The following is a 16,967-nucleotide window of genomic DNA, read 5'->3' as shown; positions in this document are numbered from 1 at the left end:
AAGCATTAGTGTCTTTTCAAGTTATAATTATTATATTACGATGTCTGTGCTTGCTGATATGTTTTTATCTCACAAATTACACTACAGCAAAAACTGCAAAGGCGAGTGTTTTGTTTGAGGAGACCAGACAAGCAACTGTGTCTTTGACCCGAATCCCTCTCCGCCCTTCGCAGCCCGCATGGTCCAACACGGACACTCCGTGAAGTTAACCGTGACTGGCAAGCAGGGAGCATGAAAAACATTTTTGATTTCAATCAACGTAATCTTTTACGCCTCTTAGCATGAAAGGCTTCACTTGTCACATCTGCTTTTAAAAATTTGTCCTTGTTATCTTAAATTAGCACACATACTAAGAATCCTTAATTAATATAAACTTTTCTACAAGTAGTTAAGGATTTTGAGTCACAGCATTAAACAGTGTTTTTTTGGAACACACACGACTCAATAAGTAATTTTAAAGTACCCTTTCAGATTCTGTGGCTGGGAGTAGTTTACTTAAGAAAAAGAGAGTACTTTAAACTGTAATAACTTATATTCTATCTTGATGTCAAATGGAATAGCTCATTTTAAATAATACCACCCTTTCGCTTAAATTTATTTTTCAAATCTGTTTTACCATGAACTTAAAAGGTGGATGATTATTTTCTAAATGTTTCCACAGTCACTAACCCCCATATAATTCTCATGTAGTTATTTTAAAGTTGTTGTGAGAAACTTGTTTCGTCATTTCTCCTGGGTACTGTAAGAGGGGTGGTGCCGCTGTCGGGGTGACAGATAGTGGTAAAACATGAACATTGAGCCGAGAGGAGAGACAGGACTCGGTGGGCCATCACGACCCCCCCATCACCTCATCACCCGACCTTGTCTCCAAAAAACGTAATGCCTATGTAGGTACAGGAAGCTGAGGCGATCGTCAGAGGACTGGCTGCCCGGGTAGTACATGCGCCCCCCACCCCCAGGACCTCAGAGTCAGTTTCACGTAAATTTACAAGAACTTAGAGATAGTCAAAGGCTTTGCCTACTCAAACTAGTATGGAAAAAAAGTCAAATTCAGAAGAACAAACAATGATTTTGAGAGGAATACATACTCTACCACTACCAGCTGAATTTTGTTTGGAAATTTTTAGCTAAGCAATAGGTTGACCAAATTAGTTTGTGGCTTTAAGGCAGCTTTAACTATGAAGGAAATACAACTGCAATGTAAGGACCGATGTCTCTGGATAGGAAAATGGACCAAGATCTTACTCTAAAACATGACCTCTTTAATACATCATTAAGAAATATTGTTCAATTAAAAAGTAGTTCATCAATTATCCACTATTAAATCAGTATAAACCTAAGAGATTTATAAGGTGATAAACCTAAAAAAATTAAAGAGAAAAGGGTAACTGTAATAAAATTATTATAAAGCCATTGGAGTAGATTTTTAAAGCAACAAACCATAATCATACAGCGTGGCTGTTTATATGGAAATAATGCGAGGGACTTACATATTGGTATTGGCAGTTGATGTCAGCCATTCGCCGGCTAATCCAATGATATCCAGTCCAGTGGAGAGCTGGTTGAAAAATCGAGGATGACCTAGAGAGGTAAGTAACAGGCAAGCATCAAGACAAACCAGCTTTTTCAAGCTATCTTCTAAGCAAAATCCTGCTCTACGAGGGCCACACTGATGGGGCTTCCATCCCAATGGCTTAATAGGGCTGCCAGGGATATGGAGAAGGAAGGTTGGGTTGACTTGCCCTCTACCAACTTCTACTGTGAATGATGTCCCCCCAATTTTTATGTTTCTAAAGCATAATGCTTTTAAATAAAAAATCCAAAGTTATGAAACTAATAATCTTTCTAATACCTTAATTAATTTCCACATGAAATTCTCATTGTATGTATATTTTTAATTACATATCAGAGTGTAGTGGTCCTGATTTTCCTCATAAATGTTTCAACCTTTAATCCCCAAATCAAGGTTTACTAACGGAGGGGAGGCTGCAGGCCTCAGAGAGAGTGTGCAGGTGGACCAATCCAAGCCCAGGGAAAGTGCCAGCTGTGATGCCGACGCTGAGGGCATGCCATCACTCTCTGGGTCTCTGTGTCCGTCAGATGTGATGTCAAGCATCGGTGTGTTTTCCTGTATATACACAAGTGACCGTTAAACTAAATTTATTGCTGAGATGACCTGGCATCTCCTCTTTGAAACACGGGCAGACACAGCCTCATTCACTCATTGGGTTGTTGGTAAAATAATTGTTTTTATTACGTAACTTTGAAGCCTTTTGCGACCCAGAGCATGTTTTCACAGGCTTTGTTCTCAGCAAATTGAGGATTGTTGCCAAGTTTTGGCCAACTTGGCACTCACAGGAAAACTCAACCCACATCAGCAGGCTTGGCTCAGCTGACCCAAAGGAGTCAACGCCATAGATTATCTCGGGGTATGTGACAGAGAACTGGTGTTGCAAAGATCTGCTGACTGGTGTGTTTCCCGTGGAAATTGCTTTTGCCTCTGTCAGAAATAACTGTCAGAAAGCTAGTGTCTGAATGTTCCTCACCTAAGTTTCCTGTCTGAGAAAGCCTGTTCCTTCCCACGTGTGACGGGGACTCATGCAGAACATCTGGACTCCTACTTCTTAGAATAGTCTGATCCCTGAATCTCAACAGTCCTCAAAAAATAATACTTCATTTTTCAAATAAATAAAAGAGGCATAAATATTAAACTTAGTGTAAGGATGAGGTCAGATTCCAGACATCCGCGTGGACTACACTAAATTGCTTAAACCAGCCTATTTCACTCTACTTCGCTCAGTGTCAGCAGAATCTGGGAGCTCTCCTGTAATAATTGTCTTAAAATTCATTTAAAAATACATGTGATACCCATTTGAAAACTTTTAACAAGCCTTTCATTTTAATACAAAACTGAATCATAAATAAATTCAATCATGCTATTTGACAACGCATGAAAACCACACAACCTGGCAAAGACGAAAGAGGGTCAAAGACAGACAAACTGACAGAAATGCCCTCAAATAGACGTGAAACAGCATGTCATTCCCCATTAAAATGTAAAGGACACAAAGTCCCCTAAAGCCCTACTTTTCTCTTATAGCTACAGGCTTATGCCCTCAACAACTTAGACCAGAATTCATATCAAGTAACAAAATGGCTTAGTTTAAATTCCAATTTCAACTCTCTACATTCAATGAAAATAACAGAGGACAGACGTGATGCTGAGCAGCACATGGCCAGCAGTCAGGGAGGGGGAGAAAGAAAGAGTAATTTTTTTAAGTAAAGCTTTTGAACTTTTTTGAAACTTCAAGAAAGGAGAGATGGGAGGGAAACTCTACCTTCATTATTAAGCAGTTGTATCGTGAGGGACTTATTTGGGTTCTGACTCAAACGAGTTATAACAAAACAACCCATTTCTGACATTCACGAGACATTTAAAATGTCAACTCTGGCTGAATATTTGATATTAAGGAACTGTAAATCTTGTGGGGTTCGGATGTAATAATGATATTGTCACCATTTTTGTTTAAAGGGCCCTTGATGGTAAAGAATGTTTATGGATAAAATGATATTATGCCAGGGATGTGCTTCCATATAATGTAGAAGAGGGGCCTGTGGTCTTGGGGAAAGATGAAACAAAACGGGCAGGAGTCGATAATAGTGGAAGCTGGGTGTTGGGTATATAGGGCTCATTTTTTATGCTATTCTACTGTTGTATATGTTTACAACTTTCCATAATACAGAGTTAAAAGGAAAAATTAAGGAAGTCAACGTATTTACTGTGACTGAGGGCTGATTAACATCTGTCTCAGTTCACGGAAAATCTAGATATACTGGTGCTTTTTTCAGAAGTCTTTTGCTAATTTGCAGAGAAATCTCCAAATGCGATCATCATCATCCCTTCATAGACTGTACCCAGATCAGCATGTTTGCACTATTAAAATGCAATTCAGCCCTGACTGGTGTGGCTCAGTGGGTTGCATTGTCCTGCAAACGGAAAGGTCACGGGTTTGATTCCTGGTCAGGTCACATGCCTGGGTTGCAGGCCCGGTCCCTGCTTGGGGGCATGTACAATCGATGTTTCTCTCTCACATTGATGTTTCTCTTCTTCTCTTTCTCCCTCCCTTCCCCTCTCTCTAAAAATAAATACTATTTTTTACAAATTTAAAAAATGCAATTCAATTTTTGGCTGAGTATTAATATCCGTTTTTAGAAAATAAATCTTCCACTATGTGCAGCTACCTGCGGGATTTACCCTAGTGCTTTGGTATCTACGTCTAAACGAGAGACCAGCATTCGGGAGCTGTTTTCACACAGCAGCCACAGTGCACTCTGCCAGGTCGACACCCTGAGATGCAGCAGGAGGTTTCACATTGTCTGGAAGATAATAAACTCTACAGATGCAAACATCCGCTCCCAGAAGCTGCTCTGAGGAACAGGAGTGGATGGCTGCAGGGTGAAAATCTAAGTGGATTCATGTTCTGGATTACCAAAAGTCCATGTTTCAGAGCCCAGAAATAAACCCACACCTATAAGGTCAATTAATACATGACAAAGGAGGCAAGACATACAGTGGGGTAAAGACAGTCTATTCAACACATGGTTGGAAAAATTGGACCTACATAAGAGTAAACTCCAACTGGATTAAAGACTTAAATATAAGTCTCAAAACTATAAATGTCCCAGAAGAAAACAGGCAGAAAAATATCTGACGTTTCTTTGAGCAATATTTTTTTCTAATATATCTCCTTGGGCAAGGGAAACAAAAGAAAAATAAATAAATAAATAAATGAGACTGCATCAAACTAAAAAAGTTTTTTTCACAGCAAAGGAAACCACCACCAAATCTCCAAAATGGAAGAAGATATTCACCAATGATACAGCCAATAAGGGGTTAAAATCCAAAATTCAGACAGAATTCATACAACTCAACACCAACCCCCGCCCCCAAACAATCCAGTTAAAAGTGGGCAGAGGACCGGAATAAGACATGTCTCCAAAGAGGACACACAGATGGCCACTAGATATATGAAAAGATGCTCAATGTCACTAATCATCAGAGAAATACAAATTAAAACCACAGTGAGATATCACCTCACACCTGTCAGAATGGCTGTCATCAATAAATCCACAAACAGCAAGTGTTGGTGAGCGTGTGGAGAAAGGGAAACCCTCCTGCACTGTTGGTGGGAATGCAGACTGGTGCAGCCAGTATGGAAAACAGTATGGAGATTCCTCAAAAACATTAAAAATGGAACTGCCCTATGGCCCAGCAATTCCACTTATGGGAATATATCCCAAGAAACTCAAAACATTCATTTGAAAGACTCTATATACCCCTATGTTCATTGCAGTGTTATTTATGATAGCCAAGATACGGAAGCAGCCCAAGTGCCTATCAGTACATATATACAATAGAATATTACTTGGTCATAAAAAGAATGAAATCTTACCATTTGCTACAGCATGGATGGACCTAGAGGGTATTATGTTAAATAAAATAAGTCAGACAGAGAAAGACAAATACCATAAATGAACAAATAAATGAACAAACAGAAACAGATGCATAGAACAGCGAACAGACACTTGGCTGCCAGAGGGTAAGGGGGGCTGTGTGAAACAGGTGGAGGGGTTAAGGAGTACAAATTGGCAGTTACAAAATAGTCATGGGGATGTCAAGTACAGACTAGGGTTTATCATCAATAATACTGTAATAACTGTATGGTGCCAAGTGGGTGATGGAAATATTGGGGGGACCACTCTGTAAAATATATAATTGTCTAGCCACCACGCTGTACACCTGAAACTAATACAAAATACTATTGAATGTAAACTAATTGAAAAATGATTTAGAAAAGGGTCCATCTTTCTCTGACGGGGTGATGCTTTAGATTTTTAGGCAATAGGAGTTGCTATTATGACAAATCCACGTATTTTCCTTTGAGGGTCAACACTATTCTGGGCTTCAGGGATAAAAGTATGGGGTCTTATCTCTCTGAGAAAGTGTACGTAGAGTGAGCTGACAAAAGGAAAAACTCTGGACCAAAGTAAGTCAAGCTAAAACGTACGTGGAGAATGCTGACTCCGTTTATCCAGCCAAATAACAATAGCTGACCTCCATCAGAAATGGGTTAGCCATCAGACACCAAGGCGAGATGTAACTGAACGGATGAGCATGCTTTTCTTTAAAACTCAAACACAGACTTTGTAATATAATTAAGTCTTTATCCTACAGTTATTTGAGGAAGCTACACTTATTCTAGTGGTGTTGGCAGACCTCAAAAGCTGTTTGGGATTCTCTATTTAAAAATGCCTCTTTGGACAGCCTCATTATCTCATTATAACACTTTGGTTTTGACATCGAATAGCCTTACTCAGCTCTATCACCACCAACGTCCCCAGTCAGACTTTCAAATGACTAGGAAGAGTGAGAGGGATAATAAAAGAGAGAAAAAGAAGACAAAAGAACAAGAGGCTACCAGTTGTGGCCTTAGGGGCTCCTGTTTGGTGGCTACTATGCCACGGACTGCCAGTTCCTATAGACCTGTCTGCCCAAGAGCTCCGGAGAGCCAGGCTGCCATGGGGAAAGACAGTATGGAGAAGAAACCACTGCTTAACTCCTAGACTTCAAAACAGCCAGAGAGAGATTCAAAATGCCCTTGAGATTGAGGCAATTGAAAAGTAACCATTTTAGCCCTAACTGGTGTAGCTCAGTGGGTTGGGCATTGCCCCACAAACCAAAAGGTTGCCAGTTTGATTCCCAGTCAGGGAAAATGCCTGGGTTGTGGGCCAGGTCCCCAGATGGGGACGTGCGAGAGGTAAGTGATCTATGGTTCTCTTGCCCATCGATGTTTCTCTCCCTCTCTTCCCCTCTCTCTAAAAATAAAGGAACAAGTAAATAAATTTAAAAAAGAAAGTAACCATTTTGGCCAGGATTGCTGATTAGAGAGGGCTCACATAACAAGAAAAGGAGGCAAGAGGGCATCTTCCAGGGCTCCCTGTTGGAGATAAGAGTTGGGCGTTTAGGGTGTTGTGCGGAGGTAAGAATAGAATTCGAAGTGTGTGTGTTGGCCTAGCCAATAGAAGGTGTTGAGTGTTGAACTGTGTCCTTCAAAAAGTTATGTTCAAGTGTTATCTCCTGGTAAGTGACTATTTGGAAATAGGTTCTTTGCAAATGTAATCAAGTTAAGATGTTAAGATGAGGCTATAATGGATTAGGGTGGCACTAGTCCAAGGACTGGTGTTCTTATAAGGAGAGAGAAATTTGGACACAGACACATGGAGAAAGCCATGTAAAGGTGAAGGCCACGACTGGGGTGATGCATCTCCATGCCAAGGGGTGCCAAGGGATACCTGCATCCACTGGAAGTTGGAAGAGGCAAAGACGGATCCTCTCCAAGACTCTTCAGAGAGAGAGCCTGGCCCTATAGACACCTTGATTTCAAACTTCTAGTCTCCAGAACAGGCAGAAGAGACATTTCTATTGTTTTAAGTCACTTGGTTTGAGGTAATTTGTTCTGGCAGCATTAGGAAACCACTACAGAAAAGGAGACATATGGGCCCAATTCTCCCCAATTTCAAGGGCAGGCAAGGCAGAATTTATCAGAATGAAATAGGCATAAAATAGGCCATTCTGCTATTTTTAGGTTGTGAATAGCTTAGAACCAAGAATGAGAACTTTTACAGAATCTGACATAATACCATGTACTGTACATCTTTTAAACCTACTTTTACAACAATAGATGATGATGGGCTTTTGCTAGGGTTGGGGCCTTTCTTCCATGAACTGTCACTGTCGGAGGTTGTTGTGTGGTCACTGAGCGCTTTGCTTCCTTCCTCACTAGGTTTGTGTTTCTCCTTCAACATGAAGTTTGACATCCTCACAACTGGAAGGGATGTGGTGCAGGGCAAGCTCGCCCCTGCTCGTCCACTGGGCTCCTGCCCTTACCTGTGCGGACCCCATACTTCAGGGTGTCTCTGCAGTCAACCAGGATCTGCTCCAGGGACTCAGGGTGGTCAGAGAGCTCCAAGTTGAAGCCCTCCATGCCTTCCAGCAGCTGGTGTGGGTGATGGAAGTCCAGCACCTTGGTGGAGCGGTCAAACGTCTTGCGGACATAGTTGAGAAGTATGTCCACCACCTCCAGGAGGAACTGCACAGTTTGCTCCTCCCCATTCTTAGCCGGAAGCAGATCTGGGAGGGGGAGCCAACGAGTGGTTATCACTTGACTCATATCTGCCTTTCTTAGGCCCAGAAATCCTATTGTCAGCCATGATATCTTTATAGGCCTAATTTCATCCCAGGATATGTATGCACATTGAGAATCGGATGTACCATCTCCCTAGAAAAATGCACATGAGCATATACACAGAGGTTCTGCACACCTTTCTGGGTGTTCACAGACTTTCTGATAGCTAGGCTGCTCATAAGAGAAACGGAGTGCTTTACGGAGCGGTGAGCCACTGCCGTTGTGCATTTGTGGGCTGAACAGCCACCTGTCAGGTTTGTGGAGGAGGGGCCTTCCACTTTGCTCCCCTGGTACCAGTGTGTCCCTGTACATCTGATTGAGACACTGGACTTTTTGGTTCGGTGTCATGATATGCTTGATCTGTTGGTGGCGGTGGGTAAGGCCCCTGTGGGTGGAGGCTGAGGTGTCCCCTGAAGAGGGCGGTCCTTTGTGGTGTCCTCAGACAGAAAGTTAGAACTGGAACATGAGACTCAGGAAGGTGAGAGAGGGAACTCCCACTTCTCTTTTAACCTCATCCTTTTGGCCTGCACTCTGGGATTTCTGCAGGCGAATTTGGGTTACTGCCTCTGTTAGGCAGAGTCAGGCTAGGGGTTCGAGTGGAAAGCCATAGGGGCCCAATCGAGGTTGTCAGCCATAGCTCAGAAGCAGAATGGTATATGTGATGCTCTGTGTCTATTCCTCGGATTCTCTCTGAGGTTTACTAAAGTCTTGTTTCCTGTTCTGGTCTGGCCTCTCTGGCCTGTGGGGAGTAAATGGAAGGGGTTGGTGGTGGGTTCACCTTTGAGCTGTTTGGGAGAGAGACCAGGAAGGCCCCTGCTGAGACCAGCAATGTGGGCAACAGTAAATGAGGAAAGGAAACGAGCTTCAGGACAGCACTTGGTCATGAGGCCCCCCTCCAGTACTTTTGTTCTTGCTGTAGTTGAGGTTGTTGCTGACCTTGGAGGATAGATGCTATTAAGGGAATTACTGGATTTTCTTATATGTAACAGTCCCATGGATTTCAAGATTCTACGAATCCACATTTGTCCTTGAAAGTGTCTTTAGCGTTGACTGTTTTATTGCCTACCCTCATCTGGCTTCCAACGCAGGGAAGACCTGGGCACGGAGGAAGGAGGGATTCAAACGTTGGAAAAGTAGTTTCATGACAGTTCACAGAAAGTAGTGAGATTTTTGGCAAAAGAGGTAAAATTTCAGGAAAAAGTCAAGAAACTCAAATAGGGAGCCCACTGGGTAGCACTAGGGCTGGGAGAATGGGTGCAAGGGTGAGGGTGGGGAGGGACTACCTCGGGCAAACAGGTTGGAGAAGTCGGTCTCTGTGCGCCGGAAGTGGCCATCCCTCTCGCTGTTTTCACAGGAAATCAGGTTCTTGGAGGTCTGCCTCTCTTTGAAGGCGCTCACAAGCCGGCTCTTTTCTTCCAGGCTGTTGGTCCTTTGCAAGAAGCCTGCAGCACAAGAAGCTGGGTCAGAGGTAGTGCCCTGAACTCCGGAGTCGGAGGGTCAGCTGCCGAGCCAGGTGGACTCTGCAAGCAGGGTTCTCACTTCTCCAGAGAAGCTGAGTGTCTGCATTTTATATGTAAGGGCTCTGGCACTGCTTGCCCTCAGGCAGGGAGAGGGCAGTGCCAAGTGTCATCTGTGGCACAGACCCAGTCATGCAAGAGAGAAAAACAGTAAGCAAAGCCCATTCTCCTTTCTGAATGTGACAGGGAACTCAGAATTAAGTCAATCGGACAGCTTCTACTCCAGTAACCAGCCTCAGGATGGGGTTTCAAGGGAAGGATACGATCAGAGAGGATGCTGCCAGCATTGGGTTTCCAGGCTGTGCAACTAGAGGGAAGGGTGAGGACCAGCAGCTGGGATTAGATGCTGTCCTCAGCCACCAAGGGCAGCTCACAGGTTGGATGTAAGTGTAATTTTTCTGAAGATAAATGAGGCGGACCCCTACCCTCCAGGGGCTTATAGTTCGGCAGATGGTGGCCAATGTGGTACTAAAGCTAAAAAGCCATCTGAGAACTCCACGGAGATGACCTCTGAGCCCAAGGTGGGACTCAAAGTGCTTTGAGCACAGAGCCTCCCTCAGTGCCTGTACACGTCCCCTCGGGCTCGGGGCCTGCACGCCCACTCCCGCTCCCCTCAGCCCGAAATGGGGTAGGGGAAGAGAGGACTAGGCTTCTTGGTGACCCCAAAGCTGTCTTTGTAGCTACCAAGATCCTCGGGAAGTCACTTACATCACAAGGCAAGCTTGGAAGAAAGTCTCAGGAGGTTCAAGAAGAGGCAAGTTAATCTGAGGAATTTTGCTTTCCTTCCTCAGGACTGCAAATCAGTGGTGAGGGGTGGAGGAAAGAGGGTGCAGGGGGAAGGCTGGGGTGATTAGAGTCCTCCCACACACAGGAGCAGGGGCTATTTTTGGAGGGAAGAATAGGAAGGCAGAGGCACCATCCCTTCATGGTTCCCGGCACCCTGTAAACTTATCACTAAAGTCCCAGAGGACAGCAGGAGGGGAAAAACCACCACTGCAGCGACCGCAACCGCTGTGCTGCAGCACACTGGCATTTGTTTTAAAACATGCAATACCTGACTACTCAGTCAGGGGCACCGACCTCTTTTCCCTCAGATTGTCAAATAAAAAAAATGACAATAGCCAACACAATAGCCATCCAGTGTGAATGAATCAAAATTATAACTCTTTTTTTTGATCAGATCAGCAAAAAATATATGTTTTGGTGCACTGTAGAATTTCAGTACTTAGTTTATGTGTGCCATGAGATGAAAAAGGTTGAAGATCACTGCACTAATGTGTGACAGAGCTCCATACTTGGACATAAAGCTGGGCTTTTTATCTTTTCCCTCACCTCTTCTCCTACTTTCTGAATTCCTCCTTCAAATCCCCAAATTCCAAAACCAGGAGCCCCACTCAGCCAGCATTCATTTGCCAGAGGGATGCAGGATCACCTGGCTCCTGAATTCAGAGCCTGCTCCCCTGCTCGCAGAACAGGGAGCTGTGGAATTTGCTAGGCCAAAAAGACCAAGTCTGTGTGGCTGAATGGCAGTGTGGTCCTGCCTGCTGAAATCCTACTCTTAGGTCCTTAGACCCTGGGTGGCTCCGACCCACTCCTAGGAAAAGCCACAAGTCTCCACCTGAAACCTCTTGGAAATGCCTTTTCTCTGGGCAGCTGCAGGGCCTCAGACCTTCACTTAGGCTTTGGGTATTATCTCTAAATCTGAAGGGTGTCCGACAGGATTGAGAGACAACTGTGACACAACTTCGAACCTGCATCCCATTCCTGGGCCACACTCCTTGCAGTGCCCTATGAATCCATATTTTCTGTAAGTCCCAGAGTGATCTTACGAATAGCATACTTACATTGCATTATAATTTGTGACAAAACCCATTAATCTGACAATATAATCACTTAATGTATATTGTTATGGGGATCACAATTTTTTGGAAGGTATTTGTTTTCTAAAATACTGGGAGCCTCATAAAAGGTAAATGAGCTGGGCCTCTGGTCTCTGAGCAGCTCTGGAAGGAACTGCGTGCTTCTGCAAGGACGACCAGCGGGTGGATGACTTGAGGTCAGTGTGCTGACAACTTCCTTGGCTGGCAGGAAGTCCCTGAGACTGAAGCAGACTGTACTCCCTCTTGCTCTGCACCCCAGCTGTGAGGACCTTGTTTAAGACTGTGAGTAACTAGTAACCCGGCTCCACATTCTTAAGAGGCAAAGAGGCATGACAGAGTGGGAGCCAAGCTGCAGTTGGCTTTGGTCAGGCTTCGAGTGGGGGACAGGAAGTGAGTCCTGCCACGACTCTACCTCTTGGCTGTGGGGAGATCCTGCTGCTGGTTCCTCACATTGCCACCAAACTCAAAGGTCTAGGGGGCCCAGGGAGTGGGGGGAAGCGTGGGGAACTAGGGAGCACCTGACATGGTCAATTGTTTCCAAGTGGGGCTGCGAGTGGCACAGGGCATAAAAGCACATGACCAAGGGTGTGATAGGGCCTGAAGCCCAACCCTTGTTCTCCTCTCCAGCTGAAGCAGGTGATTGCATCTAACGAGAGGAAGGGGCTCTTGTTCTGATTTTCATGGGATCAAAGAACCATGTCAGATCTCCTTGCCCCCTTTCATTTTACTATTCAAGAGAAGCCAAAAGTATAGAATATTTGAAGTCTCTCTATGTTTCTAAGTTGGCAACTGACACAAAATTAAACACACACACACACACATTGCATAGGCTAAATAAAAGAGCTCAGAGGCTATAACTGGCAGCCAGTTTGGGGCCTCTGCATAGCTGAGTGATGGATGTGCAAGGACAAACTGGGAAATTATTAGAGCCCAGAGCCAGAACTTAGGGCCCGCTGCATCTCCTTCTGTTTATTTAGGTGATGCCACCATTCCTGTAGCCACCCCACTCTCTACCTCTTGACAGCACCCTGGGTTTCTTTTAGTTGATTCCTTTCCCAGGGATTCTGCCTCCAGAGCTAAGGACACCACTGATGAGACCCAGCGTCTTCCCTGCAGCTTCATTCCTGAGGGTTTCCAGGGAAGAGGGCAGGAGAGTGGATGGGGTAAAATCCTGGCAAGGCACTGAAGAAGTTTGGGAGGGGCAGGGCAATGGATGTAGAAAGAAGACCATTAGTCACTCTGCCCTGTTAAGGTGATAGGTCAAACCAACCCCAAATGGTGATAGGCCAATAGGGCACCCTTCAGGCTATGGAAAGCCTGGAATGAAATGAGTGGACATGTTTGTGTGTGGAAGAGGGGAGGGGGCTGTGGATTCAAGTCAAAACTAAAGACTGCATTTCACCTCCACTAGATTAAAATGGAAAGCAGGAGTTGGTCCAAGGTATGGAAAATAAATCTTCTGGTGTTTTCTTTCTTTTCAAAATCAAACCTCACATGAAGCCTCCTAAGCTGTGGCCCCAAAGCATGCATTTCAGCAGAAGGCAATTTCCCCTTAACAGCCTACCAGCCCTGATCTGCCATGTGGATTTCGACTGTCCTGAAGTTCGCACTGGGGGGTGGGGATAGAAACAGCGAAGAAACTCTCTAAGGAAGGTAGCCCCTTAATGCCCACGAGCTCTTCTCTCAGGGGAGGTCGATGCAAAGTCTGGTCCCCTATTCCTAGACCAAGAGGAGAACCTTTACCCAAAGGGGCGTTTAGATCTTTCCTTCCATTGGACTCGAAGGCCCCGCAGTCCCGGCAGCACGAAGCACAGTCCGGGTCGAGGCCGGGAGGCGGGGATTGGGGGAATGAGGGCTGCCCCCGGGGCAGGCCCAGGACCGCAGGAAAAGCGAACTTCACCCCAAGCCTTTCCACCCAGTCCTCCACCGCGGCAGGCGCCCAGGGCTCCCTCACTTCTGCTTGCCCGACTGCATGACAATGACGGCTGCTGAAGCCCAGCGCCTCGCAGAAGGGACACGGCGCGGAACGGACCATTAAGCCGGGAATGGCGGCTGGGGGAGGGAGCTATTTATAGAACAAAGCTAGGCTGCTGCCTGCTACCCCCGCCAGGGACCCGGCTACCGGACTCGCCCCACGGGCCTCGCGTGCTGGGGAGAAGGCCAAACCCTGGGGCTGGGCTTTCCCTGTTAAATGGCTAGATCTGGGGTTGAACAACCTTTCCAGGATCCAGGAGAGAGAGCCTGAAAAACGCAGGGAGGGCGCCGCGCTTTTGGAAAGGTAGAGTGGTACCCAGAAGCTGCTAAATAACCCCTCGGTTGCCGCCCAAGGACCCGGGACGCAGGGAATCTGGGGAAATCAGGCCCAGAGAGCACCCCTCTCGCCCACCAGCGGGTGCTCGGGGGCTGGGGCGGGCGGGCGCCCCCGGTGCGGCTTAGCCGCTATCTCCGGCGCGCAGCAGCTGATGGATGGCTCTTTAATAAGCCCCTCGTTAATCTTCCCCGGCTGCTCCACCCCCTGCCCGGGGACGCCCGTATTTTCTAGCCCGATAAGGCTAAAGATTTTAGACGGTGAATTGTATCAAGGAAAGCAAGTCCTCATTGTTCAGCCGGAGCCACTCGGCTGTGTCCATTCTTGCGAATCTCCTTTTTCTTTGAAAAAAATTACATCCCTTGGGCGTTTTCATTTCAGACCCTCACGTCTCCAGAGAGCTGTTCTTTCTCCTTTCCAGCTCCCAGATCTATTTCCCTTTCTCTGGCAAACCGCACCCGACTCCCCCTTTCTCTCTTGCAGGCCCCCACCCCCGCCCTCACCGGCTCCCTTTGCCTTCCTTCCTCTACTTTAAGGGCAAGCTCCGCAAACCCTCAGGCCTGAGCCGCCCGCACTTGCCCCAGGTAGGCCACTGGGGGCTGCAGACAATCCTTTCTCTTGCCCTCCGAGGCCCCAAAGGACGAAACCTGAATCTATTATGGCATCTCGGGGCAAAAATCTCTAGTCTGAGAGGCCGCTTTCAACGCAGGATGGTAGAGAGGGAAGGGGGACAACGGGTCAGCCACCGCCTTAGGCAGATACTGCGCCATAGGCCCGCTCTCCAGGAAAGCCAGGCCAGTTCACCTTCTCCGCACGACCTTCTGGACGCGCGGGGCAGAGCTCACGGGGAGGAGCGGCTCGGGCGCCCAGCGGGAAGGGCCGGGCTGCCGCACGGGGGCGCTGTGCAGGCGCTCTTGGACCTAGACCCGCGGAGGGGAGCCCGGCGGTCTCAGGCAGTCCGGGACTCCAGCGGAAAGGTCCCCCCGGGACTGGTCCGGAGGGGGCAGAGGAGGGTCAAGGCCTGTAGAGCTACGTCTCCGCCCCGCCTCAGGGCTGTAGATACGGTAGAAAACTAGATCCAACAGCCAGGGTCCCTTTTCGCGTGCATCCCTCTCCTAAACCCGCAGGCCGCGCCGCCTTGCCCAGCCCCAGCGGGACCTTTCACTCACCGCAGATCTTGAGCCCCAGCTTTCTGGTGCATCCATGGGCCACGCCGCACCACGTGTCATACGCTAGAAAGCAAGAGAGGGGCGATCAGTGAGGCTTGGACCGTGGGAGCCCTGGGTGATGGCAAAGGTTTTTCTGGGAAGGGGGTGGGGGGCAGGTCTTCGCCAGTGCGCCTCACTAAAAGCTCTTCCCTGAACGGAGCAAGAAGCCAGATCTGTGGGCAGACTCGTGTCCTGCTCCCACTCTCAGCTACAGAACAGTGTCTCCGAGAGGCCACACACCAGTGCCCCGCCCGGCCTCCAAGAGACCCTCGCTGGGGAGCCGCGCAGGCGGGGGTGGGGGGTCGGGGTGGGGCAGACTGACCCCCCGGGCAAAGCGCCAGGCTCCGCAGCTCGAATTGCCCGGCACGCATCCGCCAGGCCCTGCCTCTCGGTCTCCGCCCCAAGACTCGAAAGGCGACCACAGCAGCCCGGAAACGGAGCACAGAGGCATCTGGGACCAACACGTCTCATAATTTCTTGGCGGGTCTCCAGCCGAGTGGCAGCTTAAAATAAACTGGCATGAAATGGGGTCGCGGAAGAGTTCAGGAATTAATTGGGTGAAAAATAGTATTTGACTAGATGATCGGACTCGCTCGAATGCTCTTCATCTGGCCGGGGAGTCCAGCAGACAATAGTGCGCATCCGGTCTTCATTCCCCGTCTTCTCTCTCCAACCTGCCCCTCATTAACCCGCCCCTCGACACCTGGGGTCTGGAGACGGCGAAGGGAATCCAGCACCTTTCCTCTGGGTCCCAACTGCGGACCCAGAAGGTGCCTCATCGTCAGACTCCTCAGGCGCTACCCTGCCCTCGGGGCTCAGCCTCCAGCACCGGGCACGAGGGGGCCTTCGCAGTCCCGTGCGAGTTGTGTGCTGCGCCCACTGTGCGATTCCCTTCGGGCCCTTCCAAGCACCGCTCCTCCACCCACTCCCACCCCCGCCCCACCCTAGCCGGTGCCTTCAGTCCCGCACGGCTGTCGGCTGCCAGAAGAAGAGCGACATCCCTGAAACCAAAGCACAACGGACACCCAGCGCGGAGGAGAGCGGCCCGACGTCTGAGAGACACCTGGCACGGACGGAGCTCCTGCAACAGACAGGAACTCGGTGGGAAAGCAACCCCCCAGTAACAATACCTGGCGGGTAAAGAGCCTATAGAGTGCTTACACTTCAAAGACCATCGCAGCTACTTTCCATAACACCCCTACGAAACAGGAGTGTTCATCCAAGACTCACTTTACAAATACAAAGCACCGAGACTCAGAGACGGAGCGAGTTTTCCAAGGTCACTCCGCCGGGGCGCAGGGAGTTCAGACTCGTTGCTCGGTCTTTCAGAGTTGGGAGCGATAGTAAAAGGAAAGGAAGGAGATTGGGGAGAGGAACTGGGAGAGACCCTTCGACGTAGTGAGTGGCGGGGAGCGAGGAGGAGGGGTCGCTGCAGCAAGAGGCCAGCACAGTTGTGCAGACTGAGCAAGGCCACCTCCCAGGAGAACTCGCAGGGGCGAACGAGTGGAGCCCGCTGCACGGCCGAGGCCTGGTCTGCAACCGAGGCTGAGAGCCGGGCGTGCGTGCTCGGCCTGGGATGCTCACGCCGCAGCGGGGCTGTTGGCGGCGGGCAACGGTGTTCTCCTGGCAGGTGTATGCTCTTACCCGCGGGGTTTTCGACTATCTTCCGTTTGCCCCGGTGGATTCCAATCGCGTCAGGCCGTGTGCTAACTCAGTTCAGGTCCTCTAGTGGGTCTCGGACCCGGGGCTGGGCACATGCACGCCACCTCCGGCTGCCCCCGAGAAGTAGGAGCTCCGTCTGGGGTGGG

General features: G+C 48.2%; 1 protein-coding gene across 2 annotated transcripts in view; it reads right to left on the bottom strand.

Annotated features, from left to right (window-relative positions):
* GAD1 (glutamate decarboxylase 1) overlaps positions 1 to 16,967 on the bottom strand; it is a 40,832-nt gene that overhangs the window by 20,333 nt on the left and 3,532 nt on the right. The window contains exons 1-5 of one of the 2 annotated variants that reach the window (XM_053918771.1): positions 15,482 to 15,539; positions 15,121 to 15,183; positions 9,530 to 9,688; positions 7,949 to 8,191; positions 1,491 to 1,581 (exon numbers count right to left, since the gene is read on the bottom strand). In XM_053918771.1, coding sequence (XP_053774746.1) covers positions 1,491 to 1,581; positions 7,949 to 8,191; positions 9,530 to 9,688; positions 15,121 to 15,183; positions 15,482 to 15,530 — 605 coding nt within the window. In that variant the 5' untranslated portion in view covers positions 15,531 to 15,539. Of the gene's footprint in view, positions 1 to 1,490; positions 1,582 to 7,948; positions 8,192 to 9,529; positions 9,689 to 15,120; positions 15,184 to 15,481; positions 15,540 to 16,967 lie in introns of those variants that run through there. The other variant, XM_053918772.2, reaches the window with a different exon arrangement.

Source organism: Desmodus rotundus, chromosome 2 (assembly GCF_022682495.2).
Source record: "Desmodus rotundus isolate HL8 chromosome 2, HLdesRot8A.1, whole genome shotgun sequence".
NCBI lineage: Eukaryota > Metazoa > Chordata > Mammalia > Chiroptera > Phyllostomidae > Desmodus > Desmodus rotundus.
This window is presented reverse-complemented; position numbering and strand designations above follow the sequence as displayed.